Consider the following 21,294-nt stretch of genomic DNA (forward strand, 5'->3'; position numbering starts at 1 on the left):
AGCATAGGTAATAGGGCTGTGGAGAATTTTTTTTTAGTAAAGGCTGGTAAATATATCTGGGCCGGTGGCTGCGGAACAACGTAGTGTTTTAATAGCATCTACTATTTCTTCTTGAGTGACCGATGAATTAAGAGTAGTAACTTGAGAAGGGGTGAGTTTGGGTAGGTGACATGAAGCTAGATAGTTGCAATAGCTTCCGTGTCAGTGAAGGATGAAGGGTCAGTGGATGCAAGATTATAGAGGGATTCATAGAAGAATGAAATTGATTCTCCCTTATTTTAGGGTTATGTGTAGTAGATCCATCTAAGCATTTAAGAGTGTGTATTTGATTCCTAGTGCGTTTAGCAAGTAGTTGGTTAGCCAATAGAGGGAGTTGGCCTTGTTAGATTTTTCATAAAATCTTTGTTTTGCCCATAAAAGAGCTTGAGCGGCTTTATTGGTGAGAAGTTGATCTAGTTGGCCTTTAACTGAGAGAATCTTAAGGTAAGTGCGCCGTTTAGGAAATTATTGATGTGAGTGAGAGATGTTAGGGAGGTTTCTAATTCATTTATGCGTGTGAGGGCAGCTTTCCATTGAGCCCATTAAGTTATCATACTTAAGTGCTCCTTTGATTCAAATTAGACTTTCTAAATATATTAGTTTCCAGATGTAAAAATTATGGAGCCTCTGGTATTCTGAGGGTGGTGGGGGGCGGAGGGTGTGTGTGTGTGTGTGTGTGTGTGTGTGTGTGTGTGCGCACAAACGTACACACACACACACAAATACAGACGTAACAATACTAAACAATATTATTTAACAGTGTAAAGTATGACCTCTTGCAAAGTCAAGTCGTATGACACTTTCTCTCTGAATAGGTGCCAGAAGAAGACATTGATTCTGTAATTAAGTTATTACATCAGCGCCGAGAAAATAACAGCTAAGCTTGAATGTGTATCGTGCTGCAATAGTGATCACATGACTGGATACCTGAGCCGTGTAGCTGGACTGTCGGAACTGCAGTTTGCACTCTACATGAATTGGTGGCTCTGAAATCGGATGTACTAACCACATGGAGAACGTGGAATATGTTATATTGTATCTTTGTTAAGGTGCTAGAGTAACTCCTTCCAGTGCCAATGACGTGAAATCTTACGAAAAGCAATACTCTGTTAAAAATTGACCAGATGTTTTGAATGTATTGAGTAGGTGCTTAATGAATTGGATATAAGCATATATATATATCTGTGTGGTCAAGATGCCTTTTTGGCAAATTTACTTGAGTTTGTTACATATACAAAGCCTATTTTATGCATTTTTTTATGAAAACTATTGTTTATTGAACGGTATCATTCTCCTTTCATGTAACAAGCTAACTCATTGGTTTTTCCTTTGTATTTTTTAATAGTGGCTACTTATTACAGACCATATTGATCTCAAGGTGGTTAATACAGTGATTGAGCGGATAGTAATCAACTATATGTTTTGTGAAAAACAAATTTACTTTAATATTGATTGATAGGGGTTCCCATGATGGGCCCCTTAATTGTATGTTCATATTTTCCAGTGAAGTACAGTTTGTTGAAGGTGTATTACTCCGTGCTTTCCCAGCTTGTGAAGGTGTATTACTTCATGCTTTCCCAGCTTGTGAAGGTGTATTATTACTCCATGCTTTCCCAGCTTGTGAAGGTGTATTACTCCATGCTTTCCCAGCTTATGAAGCTGTATTATCCAGTGCTTTCCCAGTTTGTGAAGGTGCATTATCCAGTACTTCCCAGCGCTTTCCCAGCTGTCTCCAACCTTTACATTTAAGTGTAGAAGCTAATTTTGCATATTCTCTCTAACAAACCTCTTTAACCACATTGAAAAGCACAGTGAAGCTCAACATTTTCGGTTCTTGACTAGTGATGATGTAGAAGTTGTTACCATAAAGTTTTTAGTATTGCTTAATTTCATAGTGGCCTGTCGTTGCTGTTGTCAGCTGTAAAGTACATACCTTGTTTTTTCTTCTATTCAGTTCAGTTTTATTGTTCCCTCTGTTATATGTACTGTAGTTATTTCCGCAGTCACTGATTGTTATATACTACTTTCAAGCTTACACTCATCTACATGTCAAACAGTATTTTACTGTATAATGGTCTTCAACAAGGATTGTAAAAGGCTCTAACTGCACTTTTACACAAAATAGATGTAATTATGTCAAACAACATATTGCAAATGGCACTTTGTAAAACATTTCGTAATATGCCAGCATGTATTTTTTTGCGTTAACAATATCAAATGTATTTTAAGAGTGCCTTATTACAGAAAGGAAGGATACAGTCTCCATGCACTTTCTGTACAATTACAACTGCTGTTACCACTTAATTTTGTTATAATAATGATGCAAAATAATGCAGAATCATGTTATTATTTGTGGGGATGGGGGGGGGGGGGGGGGGGTCTCATAAAGCAAAATGTGTTACTTTTTGGGATAGAAAGAGAATTTGCAATGGATAATAAAATCATGAACAGAATCTGTGTGTGGTCTCTGGTTTCTGTGTGTTGCCTGTTTCCTGTTTTTGAGAAACACCTAAGAGCTCTGATTCCTCCTCTGAACTTTTGATAAGAATCACTGGAAATTCTGCTGGTTTCAGCGCATAAAGACATATTTCAGCTTGTTTTTGTTTACAAATCCTATGTCAGAAACAAAAAAATAAGAATCTCAAAAGTGGAAAAACACACTACAGGCTGATCCAACTTTGATGTACTGTCCTTAGAACAAGTCAAAATGAGGCTCCGTATTGTGTGGCCTCCACGTGCCTGTGTCACCTCCCTACAATGCCTGGGCATGCTCCTGATGAGGTGGCAGATGGTTTCCTGAGGGATCTCCTCCCCGACATGGACTGAAGTATCCGCCGACTCCTCAACAGTCTGTGGTGCAACGTGGCGTTGGTGGATGGAGAGCGACATGATGTCCCAGATGTGTTCAATTGGATTCAGGTCTAGGGAATGGGCAGGCCAGTCCATAGTATCAATGCCTTCTTCTTGCAGGAACTGCTGACACACTCCAGCCACGTGTGGTCTAGCATTGTCTTGCATTAGGAGGAACCCAGGGCCAACCGCACTAGCATATGGTCTCACAAGGGGTCTGAGGATCTCATCTCGGTACCTAATGGCAGTCAGGCTACCTCTAGCGAGCACATGGAGGGCTGTGCGGCCCCCCAAAGAAATGCCACCCCACACCATTACCTACCCACTGCCAAACCTGTCATGCTAGAGGATGTTGCAGGCAGCAGAACGTTCTCCTTGGTGTCTCCAGACTGTCACATCTGTCATATTTGCTTACTGTGAACCTGCTTTCATCTGTGAAGAGCACAGGGCGCCAATGGCGAATCTTGGTGTTCTCTGGCAAATGCCAAACATCTTGCACGGTGTTGGGCTGTAAGCACAACCCCAACCTGTGGACGTCGGGCCCTCATACCACCCTCATGGAGTCTGTTTCTGTTTTTGAGTAGACACATGCCCATTTGTGGCCTGCTGAAGCTCATTTTGCAGGGTTCTGGCAGTGCTCCTCCTGTTCCTCCTTGCACAGAGGTGGAGGTAGCGGTCCTGCTGCTGGGTTGTTGCCCTCCTACAGCCTCCTCCACATCTCCTGATGTACTGGCCTGTCTCCTGTAGCGCCTCCATGTTCTGGACACTACGCTGACAGACACAGCAAGCCTTTGTGCCACAGCTCGCATTGATGTGCCATCCTGGATGAGTTGCACTACCTGAGCCACTTGTGTGGGTTGTAGACTCCGTATCATGCTACCACTAGAGTGAAATCACTGACAGCCTTCAAAAGTGACCAAAACATCAGCCAGGAAGCATAGGAGCTGAGAAGTGGTCTGTGGTTACCACCTGCAGAACAACTACTTTATTGGGGGTGTCTTCTAATTGCCTATAATTTCCACCTGTTGTCTATTCCATTTGCAGAACAGCATGCAAAATTGATTGTCAATCAGTTTTGCTTCTGAAGTGGACAGTTTGATTTCACAGAAGTGTGATTGACTTGGAGTTACATTGTGTTGTTTAAGTGTTCCCTTTATTTTTTTGAGCAGTGTGTGTGTGTGTGTGTGTGTGTATATGTATATGTGTGGATATGTATATGTGTGGATATACAAATGTAGAGGTTAGGCACTCCAATTAACACCTTCTCGAGGCTGTTTCCACAGCAAGAATGCTAATGATTCCGGTGCTCTGTAGTACTGCTGTATGTAAACGGCTGGGGGGGATGGCGGCACTCTGCAATGAAAGACCCAAGGTCTAAACCAGTGTGGAGTCTTTCATTGCCGAGTGCCGCCATCCCCCCAGCCGTTTATATGTGTGTGTGTGTATGTGTGTATATATATATATGTGTGTGTGTGTGTGTGTATATATCTCTGTATGTATGTATGTATGTATGTATGTAGAACAGACCCTTGTTTTGCGCTTCCAGTTGTATGAATATTTACTGTGGGTGCTGCCTTACTTACAAGATCCCCTGTTGGATAGGGGATGGAGAAAACATGGAAAACAATTGTAAGATGGTGCCCCTTTAATTGGTCTTGTAATTAGACCAGTTCAGTACTACTCTTATTATACTATGATCTTGAAGCCGCATCAGTCATGGTATTGCATATAAACTTGAAGTCTGTATACAAACCATTATTGTCTTAGAAATGCCTTATTTATTATTTCTATGTATGTTCCTGTTATATATTGGAAAACTTGAAAATTCCATAATTTTAATGTTTTCGTATTTCTTATATATTGTTAAACTCTAGCAAACCCCTGATGAAGTCCTAGGAAGGGGCTGCTTTTGGAACGAACTATATGGGCCATGGTAAGATAGGCACATTGGGAATGGCACTACAGAGAAGGGGGGGGGGAGGGTAAAAGATGGTGCTGGAGACACGGGATGCAGCTGAAGAGATAGAAATGGAATCCCAACTGGCAAGATTAAAAGAAGGGCGAGAGGGGAAGAGTAATTTTCATTAAGACAACTCTAAATAAACTCTTACTGATACAACTGGTGTTAAATAAGCAAATACCCTTTAATAATATTAAATAGTTTGATCAAGAAAGTAAATTCTGCTCTGCACCAAAACGTTCCCATAGGCGGAATGCAAATCAAATGGTAATTTGTGTTCATACCTCCAAAAGTGCATACAGTGTTGTCTCCGTGGTACATGCTACGCAACGCGGGGCTTCTTTGTCCCGCTTATTTGCGGGACCCTCTCAATTTCCCTTCTTTTTTGTTGCTGTACCTTCAACCTCTTCACCTGCCCTTGCCCTTCACATCCCAAGCATTACTTTCCTGCCCACCACCCCATACTAGGCTGCTGTATTTTTGTGCCATTCTTCTCTACACCCTGCCTTGCCTTTCCAACCATTCCCCACTCTTCTTTCTCGTCCACACTGCTTTTTAAGAAGAATTTCAGCTAGCCTACATCCATGGAAGATCTGTGCTTCGTTTACCATGGTGTTTGACACAACCTTCCTGCTGAGTTCCATCAAAGACTGTGTACAAGTGTACCTAGAAGAATGAATGCATAGGGTGGTCACACGAAATATTGATTTGATTTAGATTTTTCCTTTGTTCATTCACTTAGCATTCTGTTAACTGAGAAATATACACTATGACCGCTGTTATTTTAGAACTACAGTTTAGTGAGAGCATGCGCTTATCTTTGTCACCATTAAGTCTGAAGTGCAGAAAGTACAGCACAAGACTAATCGTATATAATAAAAAAGCAAAATCGCTTTATTTATTGTGTACAGACTTAATGTTTTTATAGGCCCATACACACATACTGATGTAACCCCGCCGCCGATATTGGCAGCATCGTGGACCCGGCAGGGAGCATGCATTGCCGATGCCTGCTCTGAGGTGAGCAGCTTTCTGAGCTATGGTGGACAATATCCCCTAGTGTGTAGGCTGTACATCGTAATGGTGCACGCTCCTGTGTGTCGTTGACGACCCGCGAGCGACCATCAAATGATTTCTCCTTGTGGCTGCATGCTAGGGTATGTGTTGATGTACACAGGCCCTTGCATGTGATTTGGGGGAGGGGCGATCGGCGGAGCGGTGTTTACCTGTTCAATACGCAGCCTAGCGAACAGGTCTGAATCAGGCCCCAAGTTGTTTTTTTTGTTAATAATAAATGAAATGACTCTTTCATCCCTTGAATATGATTAATAACTCTTCCTCCAAATCACTGCAGTGTTTTTCCTTTTGTTTATTCTGTATGTCATGGGAGTGACTTCCCTACTATTTCACATCAGCGACTGTATTAACCACTTTGGGATTTTCCCTGTTACATGGGAGTCTGATTAGCCCGCACCCTGTAAACCACACCAGGAACACATTTCTAATGCACTGCTTTGTGTGTGGCTGTACAAACGTCATCCGTATATCTCTGTGGTGCAACTCCTCTATCCGCGACGTCCAACATCACCACAGGTCATACTCCGATCAGGCCCATAATGCTGTATTCTATACCATAGTGAAGCTTGCTATATAAATACATGCATATCTACTGTACATAATGTCATTCCCCTTCTATTTGATGATGTTACACAATATAAAAATGTTGCACAGAAGAAAGATAATACCACAGTGGACACCAACCATAGATGACAGCAGCACATCACTGCCTCACTGACCGCAGCACACCACTGACCCACTGACCACAGCACATCACTGACCCACTGACCGCAGCAATGGGGGAGTTAGGATTAGCCTTAGGCTGCAAGGAAGGAGGGTTAGGAATTAGCAGGGTGGGTTAGGCATAGGCTGCACAGAGGGAGGGTTGATATGGGCAGGGGGAGGGTAAGTAGTCTTATCTGAACCCTGTCAGGATTCCCTCCACCACTAGTTATCTGTTTGTACCCCCTTTTCTGTTCTACAGGTATTATCTATACCAATTAGACCACCTTTATATGGGGATCACAAGTGGGCATTTATTGTTATGATCTATAAATTTCTGGTCTGGTGACTGGTCCTCCTTCTGGCCTATATTGGATTGTAGGGCCTGGGATCGGTTGATCCTCCTACATTTTTGGGATAAGTGTTATCTTCTGTATTTAATTTATCCTTCATTGCTAATGTATGGTACACTGAGTTACCCACAGCTAACATCCCTTTTGTAGACTTTTTGTTTGGGCTGTCCGTTACCACAGGCTCTGAGAGTGTTCCTCTAAATATATTAATGTTTTTATTGCCGATATGGGCAAATAGTATAACAAAATTAAAAAATGCTGGGCAAACATTTCAAGTCATAGGAAACATATGTTGCATTAATACATACTGTATATAATCTTGCAGTGACAACCTTGTAAAATACTGTATACCAGGTAGCTGATGTATACAGTACATTGATACCCATGCTTTTAATGTAACCATGTACACAGTACTAACAGTGATTAAAGAATACAGAATCTGGGAGTGGTTAAGAAAGTATACATAATAAGAGATGGTTGCTGATGAGACTGTTGCTGAACATCTCCTGCTCCAAACCATTACCATCATTACAGTGATTAACTTCATTGTGTGATCAAAGCAAAAAAAGGTGCAAGAGAGTGTAGGAAACAACCTGCGCAGGAGGATTTCATGGCTGTATTTTGTCAATCCTTTTCTTTAATACAGAAAGCAAGATCGTGGCATAGATTATCTTGTTCAGGAGGGTTAAGAAGAGACTGAAACTCCTTGTTTCTGTGTCCTATTTTGAAATGAATCAGAAAATACTACATAGAGCATATTTTACCCCAAACCTGGAATGTCCATTGATGTAACCATAGCCCCCGGGCTATGTAATTGTGGGCGCCGGTGGTCTGTGGGGCTATTGTAACGGCGCTGCCACATCTGTGGCTGGGACCCACAGATTTAGTTGTCTGCGGTCCCGGCTCCCCTCCTGGCTTCTGCTGCTTATGAAAACGGACAATCACAAAATGTCCACCCCCATACAGCAGACCGTTTTTGAGGATGTAAGAGGAGTTACGCCACTGGGAATGTCTACAGGTGCAGTCATTATGGCTCGCACTTCAGGATTACATTTCAGGTCAACTGAAGATACATTTCCAACCTGATAAGAAATGGGCCTTTTGGGGGATATATTCTAAAGAGAATGTGGCTATGATTCCTAATGGCGCCTGCATGTTACTTATAAAATTGGCTGCGGCCACTAAGAAGTCTATTCTATCACAATGGATTTCCTCCATTGAGCCAGTGTCATTTGCCCTAGTATACCCTCGATTCCCCTGTTTGTTTTCAATAGATAGGGCTGAAACATCTCTTTGCAAGGAGATAAGGACAGAGATTTTTTTATAGTTGGCTCCCTTACATACATACTTTATCAATGGTCATGAAAGAGGCTTTGCTGAATAGCTTCCCAGACACCTCTTGGTATCATTTGGAAATGGTCAGTAAAGGTCCACCTTTATAAATGTTTACATTTATTTTCCCTTGCCTTACAGTATATGCTGGAATTTAAATCTTTGACAAATTTTACTGTTTATTATTTGTAGAAAACATGTAATTCTGTGTATATCTGATACTTATTTTTATTTCAGTTTTCCTGACAATAAAAAAAAAAAGAGACATTGAGACTTGTTAGAGAGACATTTGGGGTTGGAAGCTTGAGCAGAGAGGAGAAACTGGAAGAATTTTTAATGTGGTAGATATGTGGGGTGACATTCTATGGGATGAGATTTGTGGCTGAGAGCCGAAGACGCTCTCAGCCTCTGTTGCGCTGGGACAACGCGACAGAAGCTGTTAGCTGCATCGGAGAAATCCGGTTGTCCCCGCTGTCAGTGCGGGGGTAGCCGGCTCTGCAGAAGGGAGACCAGCACTGGATCCTGGATCGGTGAGTATATTGTTGTAAAAGTGAGATGTGGACTTCCGGTTCCGCCCCTGGAAAATGCGGTAGTGGGAGAGTGGAGCTCCGCTATCCAGGCATCCCACGCCGCTAAAATCACGGCTTAATAGCCTCCAAGCTGCCCGCCCGCCACCCCTCACCTACTCAAAGACCTCCGCTGTATGAAGCGCTTCCTCAGCGCAATGCCCAGCAGCACCAGCCGCCAAAAAAGAGAAAGGGAGCGGCCGACGCCGGGATCCAAGATGGCACTGGACGCCGTTTCCCGGAGAGCTACCCCTGCCTCACCATCCACCACTATCTCCACCAGAGAAACACTGACTCTCAACAACCCGGTCTCCCCTACAGACGCAGGCTCAAACCCCCAAAGTGAGTACCTGGCCCCTGAGGCCAACCTGCCGCCCCCCACTGCCACTGTGACCTATGGAGATATGGTAGAAGCCATTAGAACCGCCATAAGACCCCTCCTAAAGGCACAAACGGCCGATATTAACAAGCAGATAGCACAGCTGCAGCAGAGGGTACAATCCACTGAGCAAACTGTGGGGGCCAACTTTGCTGATATAAGTGAACTAAAAGACTCCCTGCAAGCCTCCCAGAAAGAAATAACATATCTGCACAATGAAGTGCAAGATTTGGAAAACCGCTCACGCAGATGTAACCTGAGAATCATTGGACTACCTGAGACAGTCAGAGGTCAAGAATTATTTGGCATTATACGTATAACCCTGCCTCTCTGATAGGTGTGAGGACTTAATTATAGAGAGAGCTCACAGACTGGGCTCAATTCGCCCACAAGATGGGGCTAGACCCCGGGCGGTGATATTCAAAACCCTAAATTTCCTTCATAAGGAACTGTTATGGTCAGCATCGAGGAAAGTCAGAGACATAACCTGGCAGGGAACCAAGATCTTACTCTTTCAAGACTTTTCAGCTGAACTATCCAAAGCCAGAAGGGACTTTGCCCCCATATGTGCCAAGCTGATTAGTGATGGAACCCAGCTTGTGAAGGTGTATTATCCAGTGCTTTCCCAGTTTGTGAAGGTGCATTATCCAGTACTTCTTAGCGCTTTCCCAGCTGTCTCCAAACTTTACATTTAAGTGTAGAAGCTAATTTTGCATATTCTCTCTAACAAACCTCTTTAACCACATTGAAAAGCACAGTGAAGCTCAACATTTTCGGTTCTTGACTAGTGATGATGTAGAAGTTGTTACCATAAAGTTTTTAGTACAGGTTGAGTATCCCTTATCCAAAATGCTCGGGACCAGGAGAATTTTGGATAACAGATTATTCCATATTTTGGAATATTTTAATATTTCAATGATGTATTTTAAAGTATCTTGCATTTATGCTGTATAAACACAAAATATACACACAAATATATTTTATTACCACATAAAATATACACAAATATATTTTATTTGTTCAAAAAACAAGGTTTCAAAACGTGAAACAAAATGTGTGTACTATCTCAGCACTGAATTTGAATGCCAAGCAATCATTGTCTTGCACATATATAGTGCCAGTTACATATCATGTCACCAGTAGTGCTGTTACAAATGTCCCCAGTGAGTTTTTAGCAAAAAAATTTTTTTTCACTTTCTGGAATGTCTGGTTTTCGGAATAATTCGGATAACAGATATTCGGATACGGGATACTCGACCTGTATTGCTTAATTTCATAGTGGCCTGTCGTTGCTGTTGTCAGCTGTAAAGTACATACCTTGTTTTTTCTCCTATTCTGTTCAGTTTTATTGTTCCCTCTGTTATATGTACTGTAGTTATTTCCGCAGTCACTGATTGTTATATACTACTTTCAAGCTTACACTCATCTACATGTCAAACAGTATTTTACTGTATAATGGTCTTCAACAAGGATTGTAAAAGGCTCTAACTGCACTTTTACACAAAATAGATGTAATTATGTCAAACAACATATTGCAAATGGCACTTTGTAAAACATTTCGTAATATGCCAGCATCAGGATGTATTTTTTTGCGTTAACAATATCACATGTATTTTAAGAGTGCCTTATTACAGAAAGGAAGGATACAGTCTTCATGCACTTTCTGTACAATTACAACTGCTGTTACCACTTAATTTTGTTATAATAATGATGCAAAATAATGCAGAATCATGTTATTATTTGTGGGGATTGGGGGGGGGGGTCTCATAAAGCAAAATGTGTTACTTTTTGGGATAGAAAGAGAATTTGCAATGGATAATAAAATCATGAACAGAATCTGTGTGTGGTCTCTGGTTTCTGTGTGTTGCCTGTTTCCTGTTTTTGAGAAACACCTAAGAGTTTGAAAAAAAGCTCTGATTCCTCCTCTGAACTTTTGATAAGAATCACTGGAAATTCTGCTGGTTTCAGCGCATAAAGACATATTTTAGCTTGTTTTTGTTTACAAATCCTATGTCAGAAACAAAAAAATAAGAATCTCAAAAGTGGAAAAACACACTACAGGCTGATCCAACTTTGATGTACTGTCCTTAGAACAAGTCAAAATGAGGCTCCGTATTGTGTGGCCTCCACGTGCCTTTATCACCTCCCTACAACGCCTGGGCATGCTCCTGATGAGGTGGCAGATGGTTTTCTGAGGGATCTCCTCCCCGACATGGACTGAAGTATCCGCCGACTCCTCAACAGTCTGTGGTGTAACGTGGTGTTGGTGGATGGAGAGAGACATGATGTCCCAGATGTGTTCAATTGGATTCAGGTCTAGAGAATGGGCAGGCCAGTCCATAGTATCAATGCCTTTGTCTTGCAGGAACTGCTGACACACTCCAGCCACGTGTGGTCTAGCATTGTCTTGCATTAGGAGGAACCCAGGGCCAACCGCACTAGCATATGGTCTCAAAAGGGGTCTGAGGATCTCATCTCGGTACCTAATGGCAGTCCGACTACCTCTAGCGAGCACATGGAGGGCTGTGCGGCCCCCCAAAGAAATGCCACCCCACACCATTACCTACCCACTGCCAAACCTGTCATGCTAGAGGATGTTGCAGGCAGCAGAACGTTCTCCTTGGCGTCTCCAGACTGTCACAATTGTCATATGTGCTTACTGTGAACCTGCTTTCATCTGTGAAGAGCACAGGGCGCCAGTGGCGAATCTTGGTGTTCTCTGGCAAATGCCAAACATCTTGCACGGTGTTGGGCTGTAAGCACAACCCCAACCTGTGGATGTCGGGCCCTCATACCACCCTCATGGAGTCTATTTTTGAGTAGACACATGCCCATTTGTGGCCTGCTGAAGCTCATTTTGCAGGGTTCTGGCAGTGCTCCTCCTGTTCCTCCTTGCACAGAGGTGGAGGTAGCGGTCCTGCTGCTGGGTTGTTGCCCTCCTACGGCCTCCTCCACATCTCCTGATGTACTGGCCTGTCTCCTGTAGCGCCTCCATGTTCTGGACACTACGCTGACAGACACAGCAAGCCTTTGTGCCACAGCTCGCATTGATGTGCCATCCTGGATGAGTTGCACTACCTGAGCCACTTGTGTGGGTTGTAGACTCCGTATCATGCTACCACTAGAGTGAAATCACTGACCGCCTTCAAAAGTGACCAAAACATCAGCCAGAAAGCATAGGAGCTGAGAAGTGGTCTGTGGTTACCACCTGCAGAACAACTACTTTATTGGGGGTGTCTTGCTAATTGCCTATAATTTCCACCTGTTGTCTATTCCATTTGCAGAACAGCATGCGAAATTGATTGTCAATCAGTGTTGCTTCTGAAGTGGACAGTGTGATTTCACAGAAGTGTGATTGACTTGGAGTTACATTGTGTTGTTTAAGTGTTCCCTTTATTTTTTTGAGCAGTGTGTGTGTGTGTGTATGTATGTGTGTGTGTATATGTGTGTATATACAAATGTAGAGGGGAGGCACTCCAATTAACGCCTTCTCAAGGCTGTTTCCACAACAAGAATGCTGATGATTCCGGTGCCCTCCAATGTGCAGAGTAGTACTGCTGTATGTAAACGGCTGGGGGGATGGCGGCACTCGGCAATGAAAGACTCCACACTGGTTTAGACCCAAGGTCTAAACCAGTGTGGAGTCTTTCATTGCCGAGTGCCGCCATCCCCCAGCCGTTTATATGTGTGTGTATGCATATATATCTCTATATCTCTATGTATGTAGAACAGACCCTTGTTTTGCGCTCCCAGTTGTATGAATATTTACTGTGGGTGCTACCTTACTTACAAGATCCCCTGTTGGATGGGGGATGGAGAAAACATGGAAAACAATTGGTCTTGTAATTAGACCAGTTCAGTACTACTCTTATTATACTATGATCTTGATGCCGCATCAGTCATGGTATTGCATATAAACTTGAAGTCTGTATAGAAACCATTATTGTCTTAGAAATGCCTTATTAATTATTTCTATGTATGTTCCTGTTATATATTGGAAAACTTGAAAATTCCATAATTTTAATGTTTTCGTATTTCTTATATATTGTTAAACTCTAGCAAACCCCTGATGAAGTCCCAATTCTGCTCTGGACCAAAACGTTCCCATAGGCGGAATGCAAATCAAATGGTAATTTGTGTATATACCTCCAAAAGTGCATACAGTGTTGTCTCCGTGGTACATGCTACGCAACGCGGGGCTTCTTTGTCCCGCTTATTTGCGGGACCCTCTCAATTTCCCTTCTTTTTTGTTGCTGTACCTTCAACCTTTTCACCTGCCCTTGCCCTTCACATCCCAAGCATTACTTTCCTGCCCACCACCCCATACTAGGCTGCTGTATTTTTGTGCCATTCTTCTCTACACCCTGCCTTGCCTTTCCAACCATTCCCCACTCTTCTTTCTCGTCCACACTGCTTTCTAAGAAGAATTTCAGCTAGCCTACATCCATGGAAGATCTGTGCTTCGTTTACCATGGTGTTTGACACAACCTCCCTGCTGAGTTCCATCAAAGACTGTGTACAAGTGTACCTAGAAGAATTAATGCATAGGGTGGTCACACGAAATATTGATTTGATTTAGATTTCTCCTTTGTTCATTCACTTAGCATTCTGTTAACTGAGAAATATAAACTATGACCGCTGTTGTTTTAGAACTACAGTTTAGTGAGAGCATGCGCTTATCTTTGTCACCATTAAGTCTGAAGTGCAGAAAGTACAGCACAAGACTAATCGTATATAATAAAAAAGCAAAATCGCTTTATTTATTGTGTACAGACATGGGGGCAGATTTATTATTCTTGGTGAAGAGATAAACTGGAGATAAAGCGGAGAAAAGGTAAAAGGAGATAAAGCACCAGCCAATCAGCTGTGTTTGAAAAAGACAGTTGGGAGTTGATTGGCTGGTTCTTTATCTCCTTTTACCTTTTCTCAGCTTTATCTCCAGTTTATCTCTTCTCCAAGCTTAATAAATCTGCCCCTTAATGTTTTTATAGGCCCATACACACATACTGATGTAACCCCGCCGCCGATATTGGCAGCATCGTGGACCCGGCAGGGAGCAGGCATTGCCAATGCCTGCTCTGTAGGCCCCCATACATTAGTCCGACTTGTCCTAAGGACAAGTCGGACCTGATTCCCCCCTGCAGCTCCCCGGGAGGGGGACACACGATTTGGCACTTGATGTGCCAGGTTTTGCAAATTATACATCGCATGCGATGTATCATTTGCAACTCCAGGGGAGCTGCAATGTGAAGGGGGCAGGGGGACATTGAGGCGGCTGGGGGGACGGACGCTGCGGGGGACACAGCTGCGGCAATTACTTACAGCTGAGCCGGGCAGGGGGAGCCGGGAGCTGTCTGTACCGAAGAAAAAAAAGCCCATACAATGAATGGGCAGCCTGTGATTGGCTGCTGAGCGCTCTCTCAGCCAATTGCTGACTGGCTGAGAGAGCGCTCAGCCAATCACAGGCTGCCCATTCATTGTATGGGCTTTTTTTTTTTTTCCTTCCGTACTGACAGCTCCCGCCGGCTCTATGCCGCTTGTGTCCCCCGCAGCGTCCCCAGCCCCCCCTGCTCCCTCTACCGCTGCGCCGCCCCACTAGGTCCCAAGTCGGGTGGTCGGACGTGCAGCAGGTCCGACCACCCGACGCAGATCCGATGCGCACGGGACCGCGCATCGGATCTGAGGGGACATCAAAACTAGCCGATTTTGGTCCGATTTCGGCCAGATCCGACTGATCTGGCTGAAATCTGACCAAAATCGGCTAGTGTATGGGGGCCTTGAGGTGAGCAGCTTTCTGAGCTATGGTGGACAATATCCCCTAGTGTGTAGGCTGTACATCTTAATGGTGCACGCTCCTGTGTGTCGTTGACGACCCGTGAGCGACCATCAAATGATTTCTCCTTGTGGCTGCATGCTAGGGTATGTGTTGATGTACACAAGCCCTTGCATGTGAATTAGGGGATTTGGGGGAGGGGCGATCGGCGGAGCGGTGTTTACCTGTTCAATACGCAGCCTAGAGAACAGGTCTGAATCAGGCCCCAAGTTTTTTTTTTTTGTTAATAATAAATGAAATGACTCTTTCATCCCTTGAATATGATTAATAACTCTTCCTCCAAATCACTGCAGTGTTTTTCCTTTTGTTTATTCTGTATGTCACGGGAGTGACTTCCCTACTATTTCACAACATCAGCGACTGTATTAACCACTTTGGGATTTTCCCTGTTACATGGGAGTCTGATTAGCCCGCACCCTGTAAACCACACCAGGAACACATTTCTAATGCACTGCTTTGTGTGTGGCTAAATCTGTACAAACGTCATCCGTATATCTCTGTGGTGCAACTCCTCTATCCGCGACGTCCAACATCACCACAGGTCATACTCCGATCAGGCCCATAATGCTGTATTCTATACCATAGTGAAGCTTGCTATATAAATACATGCATATCTACTGTACATAATGTCATTCCCCTTCTATTTGATGATCTTACACAATATAAAAATGTTGCACAGAAGAAAGATAATACCACAATGGACACCAACCATAGATGACAGCAGCACATCACTGCCTCACTGACCGCAGCACATCACTGACCCACTGACCGCAGCACATCACTGACCCACTGACCGCAGCAATGGGGGAGTTAGGGTTAGGCACTTAGAAGGGAGTTAGGATTAGCCTTAGGCTGCAAGGAAGGAGGGTTAGGCATTAGCAGGGTGGGTTAGGCATAGGCTGCACAGAGGGAGGGTTGATATGGGCAGGGAGAGGGTAAGTAGTCTTATCTGAACCCTGTCAGTATTCCCTCCACCACTAGTTATCTGTTTGTACCCCCTTTTCTATTCTACAGGTATTATCTATGTCACACGTAGCCGCGACGGAGCGCGGCGGGTACAGTACTCACCCGTCCGCGCCCGCCGCCGGCTAGCGTGTGCAGGCTCCGGTCTGCGGTGTGCGGGTAGCGGCAGCTCTGGGTAGGGATGGCAGCAGTAGTGGTGCCGGGAGGCCGGCGTCGCCATCTTGGTTGAGGGCAGGAGACAGATTGGCCCAGAGTGGAGGTTCCCTCCTCATCCTGTGCTGACAGCCAATGGCAGCCATCCCCTGGGGATATAGGGGATCTGCCTAGGCTGTTCAGTGTCAGTGCAATGAGTCTTTGGAGTCATTCACAACTCCTAGCTGATTCCCGGATCCTGGCTCTTTCTCTCCTGACTCTGGTGCCTTGCTCCCTGCATCTTGCTACAAGGAAGTTTTCTCCTGACACCAATGCTGCAAGTCCTACCTAGTGCTTGTTCCTGCTTGTGTCCCAGAATTACCCTGCACAGCTTTCCGCTGTCCTCCTTCATACAACTCATTCATTCCATCATCTTTCAGTCATCCGGATCCATTTCTTCTGTCATCAAATCAACCTCCTTCCGGATCCTCATCTATGTACTCTGGCTCACCAAGTATACGTTTCCAGATTTCCCTGCCCGTTATTAGTATTGTGCTGGACTCTATTTAATTTATTCCAACTGTCACTTAAAGAAGTATTTGAGTGAAGTTTATCATTTATGAAATCAGTTATTAAACCTGCACGTTTCAATCCTACTCCTCCTGGTCCGTCTCCGGTTCCTGTGCACCGCACGACTCCATCCAGCCCTTTAGCCGTGACAGTTTGCACTGACCCGATGGAATCGGGTGAAGCACAGGCCTCCATGACGGATGTTCTTCAAGGCATCATGGCTCGATTGGAACAAGTAGAGACTACCCAGCGTCAAGTGGCTCAATTTCTCCAGACCTTGTCATCACCTCAGGTGGCTCCCTCAGTTTCAGCAGCACCAACCTCCGGAGCTTCGGCCTCTGCTGCTCCCCCTGGGCCAGCTGCTCCTCACCATCTACACCTGTCAACCCCCAGTAAATATGACGGGTCCCCGAGGGGGTGTCGAGGATTCCTGAATCAATGTGACGTCCATTTTACCCTCCAGCCTTCCAATTTCCCCTCTCCCAAGACTCGGGTGGCTTACATCGTGTCCCTACTGGCGGGTCCAGCCCTGGAGTGGGTGTCCCCCCTTTGGGAGCGTGCGGATCCCATCCTCAATAACTATGAAGAGTTTGTGGCCTCCTTCCGTCGCATCTTCGACGAGCCTGGCAGAGTGTCCTCCGCAGCCACAGAGATCCTAAGGATTCGACAGGGCAGTCGCCCAGTGGGACAATATGTCGTACAATTTCAAACCCTGGCTTCCGAACTCAGATGGAACGAAGAGGCTCTCGTTTCTGCCTTCTGGAACGGCCTAGCCGGGCGCATCAAGGACGAGTTAGCAACTCGCGATTCTCCTTCCACCCTGGCTGAACTCATTTCATTATGTAACAAAGTCGATCTGCGACTCCAAGAACGCCAACTTGAGAGGAATCGCTCTGATCGCCTTCGCCCTCGATTTCCTTCCAATGTCGCACCAGCCTCCAAACCAACCCCGCCTCCTGCGGTGTCAACAGATGAGCCCATGCAAATCAACCGCTCCCGTCTCTCTCTCGAAGAGAAGTCCCGAAGACGGCGAGAGAATCTATGCATGTACTGTGGCTCCTCAGCTCACTTATTGGCTTCCTGCCCGCTGCGGCCGGGAAACGACCGCTCCTAATCTCCCCGAGGGAGGTCCGATTAGGAGTCTTGCTTCCATCTCCCTCTTCTTCTGATTCCACCATTCCGGTTACCCTTGTGTGTCCCCAAGGGAGAAAAAGAGTTCAGGCCCTATTGGACTCTGGAGCAGCGGGAAACTTCCTTTCTTCTTCTTTTGTCACCCAACATGCCCTGCCTGTGCAACCCCTGGATCACTCGCTGGTCCTCACTGCAGTGGATGGGAGTCGAATTCGTAGTGGACAAATCACCCATCAGACCACCCCGGTGACACTGCTCATAGGAGCTCTACATCAAGAGACCCTCGAATTCTTCATTCTTCCACAGTCCTCACACCAAATGGTCCTGGGCCTTCCCTGGCTCTCCAAACATAACCCACACATCGATTGGACCAATATGGAGGTCAAGGCCTGGGGAACAGATTGCCAGTCTACTTGCATTCCTCAGATCCTTCCGGTCTACCAGACCCATCCACAACGTGAGGGTAACTATCCTTCATCCTCTTCAGCTCCACCCTTGTCGATACCCGCACCATATCGTTCATTTACAGATGTATTCAGTAAAGGTGGTGCCGACACCCTGCCTCCTCACCGTCCTTGGGACTGCCCGATAGAGCTGGTGGCCGGGAAATTCCCTCCTCGTGGCCGCATCTATCCCCTGTCGCTACCTGAGACTGAGGCCATGTCCTCGTACATTCAAGAGAACTTAAACAAAGGTTTCATTCGACCATCTACTTCTCCGGCCGGGGCCGGGTTTTTCTTTGTGAAAAAGAAGGATGGCGGTCTTCGGCCATGTATCGACTATAGGGGCCTGAACGACATCACCATTAAAAACCGCTATCCCTTACCCCTTATCGCAGAACTATTCGACAAGATCAGAGGGGCAGCAATCTTTACTAAATTGGACCTGCGAGGGGCCTACAATTTGATCCGGATCCGTCCAGGTGACGAGTGGAAGACGGCTTTTAACACGCGCGACGGCCACTATGAATACCTGGTGATGCCCTTCGGCCTTTGTAACGCCCCCGCCGTCTTCCAACAGTTTGTAAATGATATCTTTCGGGACTTGCTGTACCACTCCATCGTAGTCTATCTAGACGATATACTCATCTTCTCTCCAAATCTTCAACTTCACAGACAGACAGTGTCCGAAGTCCTACGACGTCTTCGCCAAAATCAACTGTTCTGCAAGTTGGAGAAGTGCGTTTTTGAGGTCACGTCCATTCCATTCTTGGGTCACATTCTCTCCGCCACTGGGATAGAAATGGACCCAGAGAAGGTGAGAGCCATCCAAGACTGGGCATCCCCCACAACACTCAAAGGAATTCAGAGATTCCTAGGGTTCTCAAACTATTACCGGCGATTTATCCGGAACTTCTCTACTATCGCTGCTCCCCTCACTGCTCTCACTTGCAAGGGAGCTGATCCAAGCCGATGGTCGCCAGAAGCATCCTCTGCCTTCCAGCAGTTAAAGAGAGCATTCATAACGGCACCAATCCTCCTCCAACCAGACCTCGACAGGCCCTTCATTCTCGAGGTGGACGCATCCTCGGAAGGGATCGGGGCCATCTTGTCACAAAAAGGTGAGGATCAAGAATTACACCCTTGTGCCTTCCTCTCCCAAAAATTCCTCCCGGCAGAGAAGAATTACCCCATCGGGGAACAGGAGTTGCTTGCAGTCAAAACTGCGTTAGAGGAGTGGCGATACCTTCTGGAGGGGGCACGGCATAAGATCACCGTGTATTCAGACCACAAAAATCTGTCCTTTCTTAAACAGGCTCAGTGCCTTACTGCCCGCCAAGCCCGTTGGGCCATGTTTTTTGAACGCTTTGACTTCCAAATTAAATTCCGACCTGGAACCACGAATACTAAGGCAGACGCTCTATCCCGCTCCTTTGAGACGACCTCTGACCTAGAGACACCTCCTCGTCCAATCCTCGATCCGCTGGTCTTCGCCCAAGTAACCGTACAGCCATCTCCTCCTCCAGGTAAAACGTTCGTTCCCCCCGAACTCCGCAAGAAAATATTGTCATGGGCACATTCTTCCCGCTTCGCAGGGCACGCAGGAGCACAAAAGACCTTGATGTTCCTGTCACGTTCTTATTGGTGGCCAACCATCCGCCACGACGTAACCAACTTCGTCGCTTCTTGTGTAAGATGTGCTCAGCATAAGGTGCCCAGAACAACTCCCGCTGGTCCTCTCCGCCCTCTAACCATTCCCACAGAACCATGGACCCATCTGTCAATGGACTTCATTTGCGAACTACCTCCCTCAAAAGGTCATACCGCAATCTGGGTAGTGGTCGACCGATTCTCGAAAATGGTCCATTTTTTCCCACTAAAAGGTCTCCCCTCTGCTCCAGTACTGGCTCAGCTATTTATCTCAACCATTTTTAAACTTCACGGACTGCCCAAAGAGATTGTATCCGACCGCGGAGTACAGTTCGTTGCAAAGTTCTGGAGAGCTCTCTGTGCCGCGGTACAGGTCAAACTCAAGTTTTCCACTGCCTTTCATCCCCAGACCAATGGCCAGACAGAACGGGTGAATCAAGACTTGGAGGCCTTTATCCGACTGTTTGTCTCGTCGTCCCAAGATGACTGGGTGGATCTTCTCCCGTGGGCAGAATATATGCATAACAACTCCTATCACTCTTCCTCCGGAACCACCCCCTTCTTTACAGTATTCGGCAAACATCCACGATCTCCGGATTTCTCAGAATTATCCTCTTCCGAAGTTCCTGCAGCAACCACTTCATTACAACGCTTTGCTAAAATCTGGTCGGATGTCCACACCGCTCTTCTTAAATCTTCCGCCCGATACAAGAGGATGGCAGACAGGAAAAGAAGGGCAGCGCCCAGATTGAAAGTCGGAGACCGGGTATGGCTGTCTACCCGCCATATACGCCTCCGTCTGCCCTCTATGAAGCTGGCTCCCCGGTTCATTGGGCCATACCCTATCATCCAAGTCATTAATCCTGTCGCTTATAGACTTCAACTTCCTCCTTCCCTAAGGATTTCGAATTCCTTCCATGTGTCCCTCCTCAAGCCTTTAAGGTTGAACTCTTATCAAAAGAAGATTCCCAAACAGCCCAAGATTAACTCCGAAAGTGGGTCTGAATTCGAGGTAAGACGCATTATAGACTCTCGTTGCCGCAATTCTCGTACCCAGTATCTGGTGGAATGGGTTGGGTTTGGTCCCGAAGAGAACTCTTGGGTGGATTCCATTGATTTGCACGCTCCAAAACTGGTAAAGCAATTTCTCCAGAGAAATCCGCACAAGGCCCATAGGCGCCCTGGGGTCACCCTGAAAAGGGGGGGTACTGTCACACGTAGCCGCGACGGAGCGCGGCGGGTACAGTACTCACCCGTCCGCGCCCGCCGCCGGCTAGCGTGTGCAGGCTCCGGTCTGCGGTGTGCGGGTAGCGGCAG

General features: G+C 45.7%; 1 protein-coding gene across 5 annotated transcripts in view; it reads left to right on the forward strand.

Moving 5' to 3' along the window:
• CASTOR1 (cytosolic arginine sensor for mTORC1 subunit 1) overlaps window positions 1-2,401 on the forward strand; it is a 59,466-nt gene extending 57,065 nt beyond the window's left edge. For 2 of the 5 annotated variants that reach the window (XM_083145320.1, XM_083145321.1), the window contains exon 9: window positions 855-2,401. In XM_083145320.1, coding sequence (XP_083001446.1) covers window positions 855-920 — 66 coding nt within the window. In that variant the 3' untranslated portion in view covers window positions 921-2,401. The remainder of the gene's footprint in view (window positions 1-854) is intronic. The other 3 variants (XR_014444110.1, XR_014444109.1, XR_014444111.1) reach the window with 3 other exon arrangements.
• The last annotated feature ends 18,893 nt before the right edge of the window (window positions 2,402-21,294 follow it).

The sequence above is a fragment of the Crinia signifera genome, chromosome 1 (assembly GCF_055691185.1).
Source record: "Crinia signifera chromosome 1, ASM5569118v1, whole genome shotgun sequence".
Classification (NCBI taxonomy): Eukaryota; Metazoa; Chordata; class Amphibia; order Anura; family Myobatrachidae; genus Crinia; species Crinia signifera.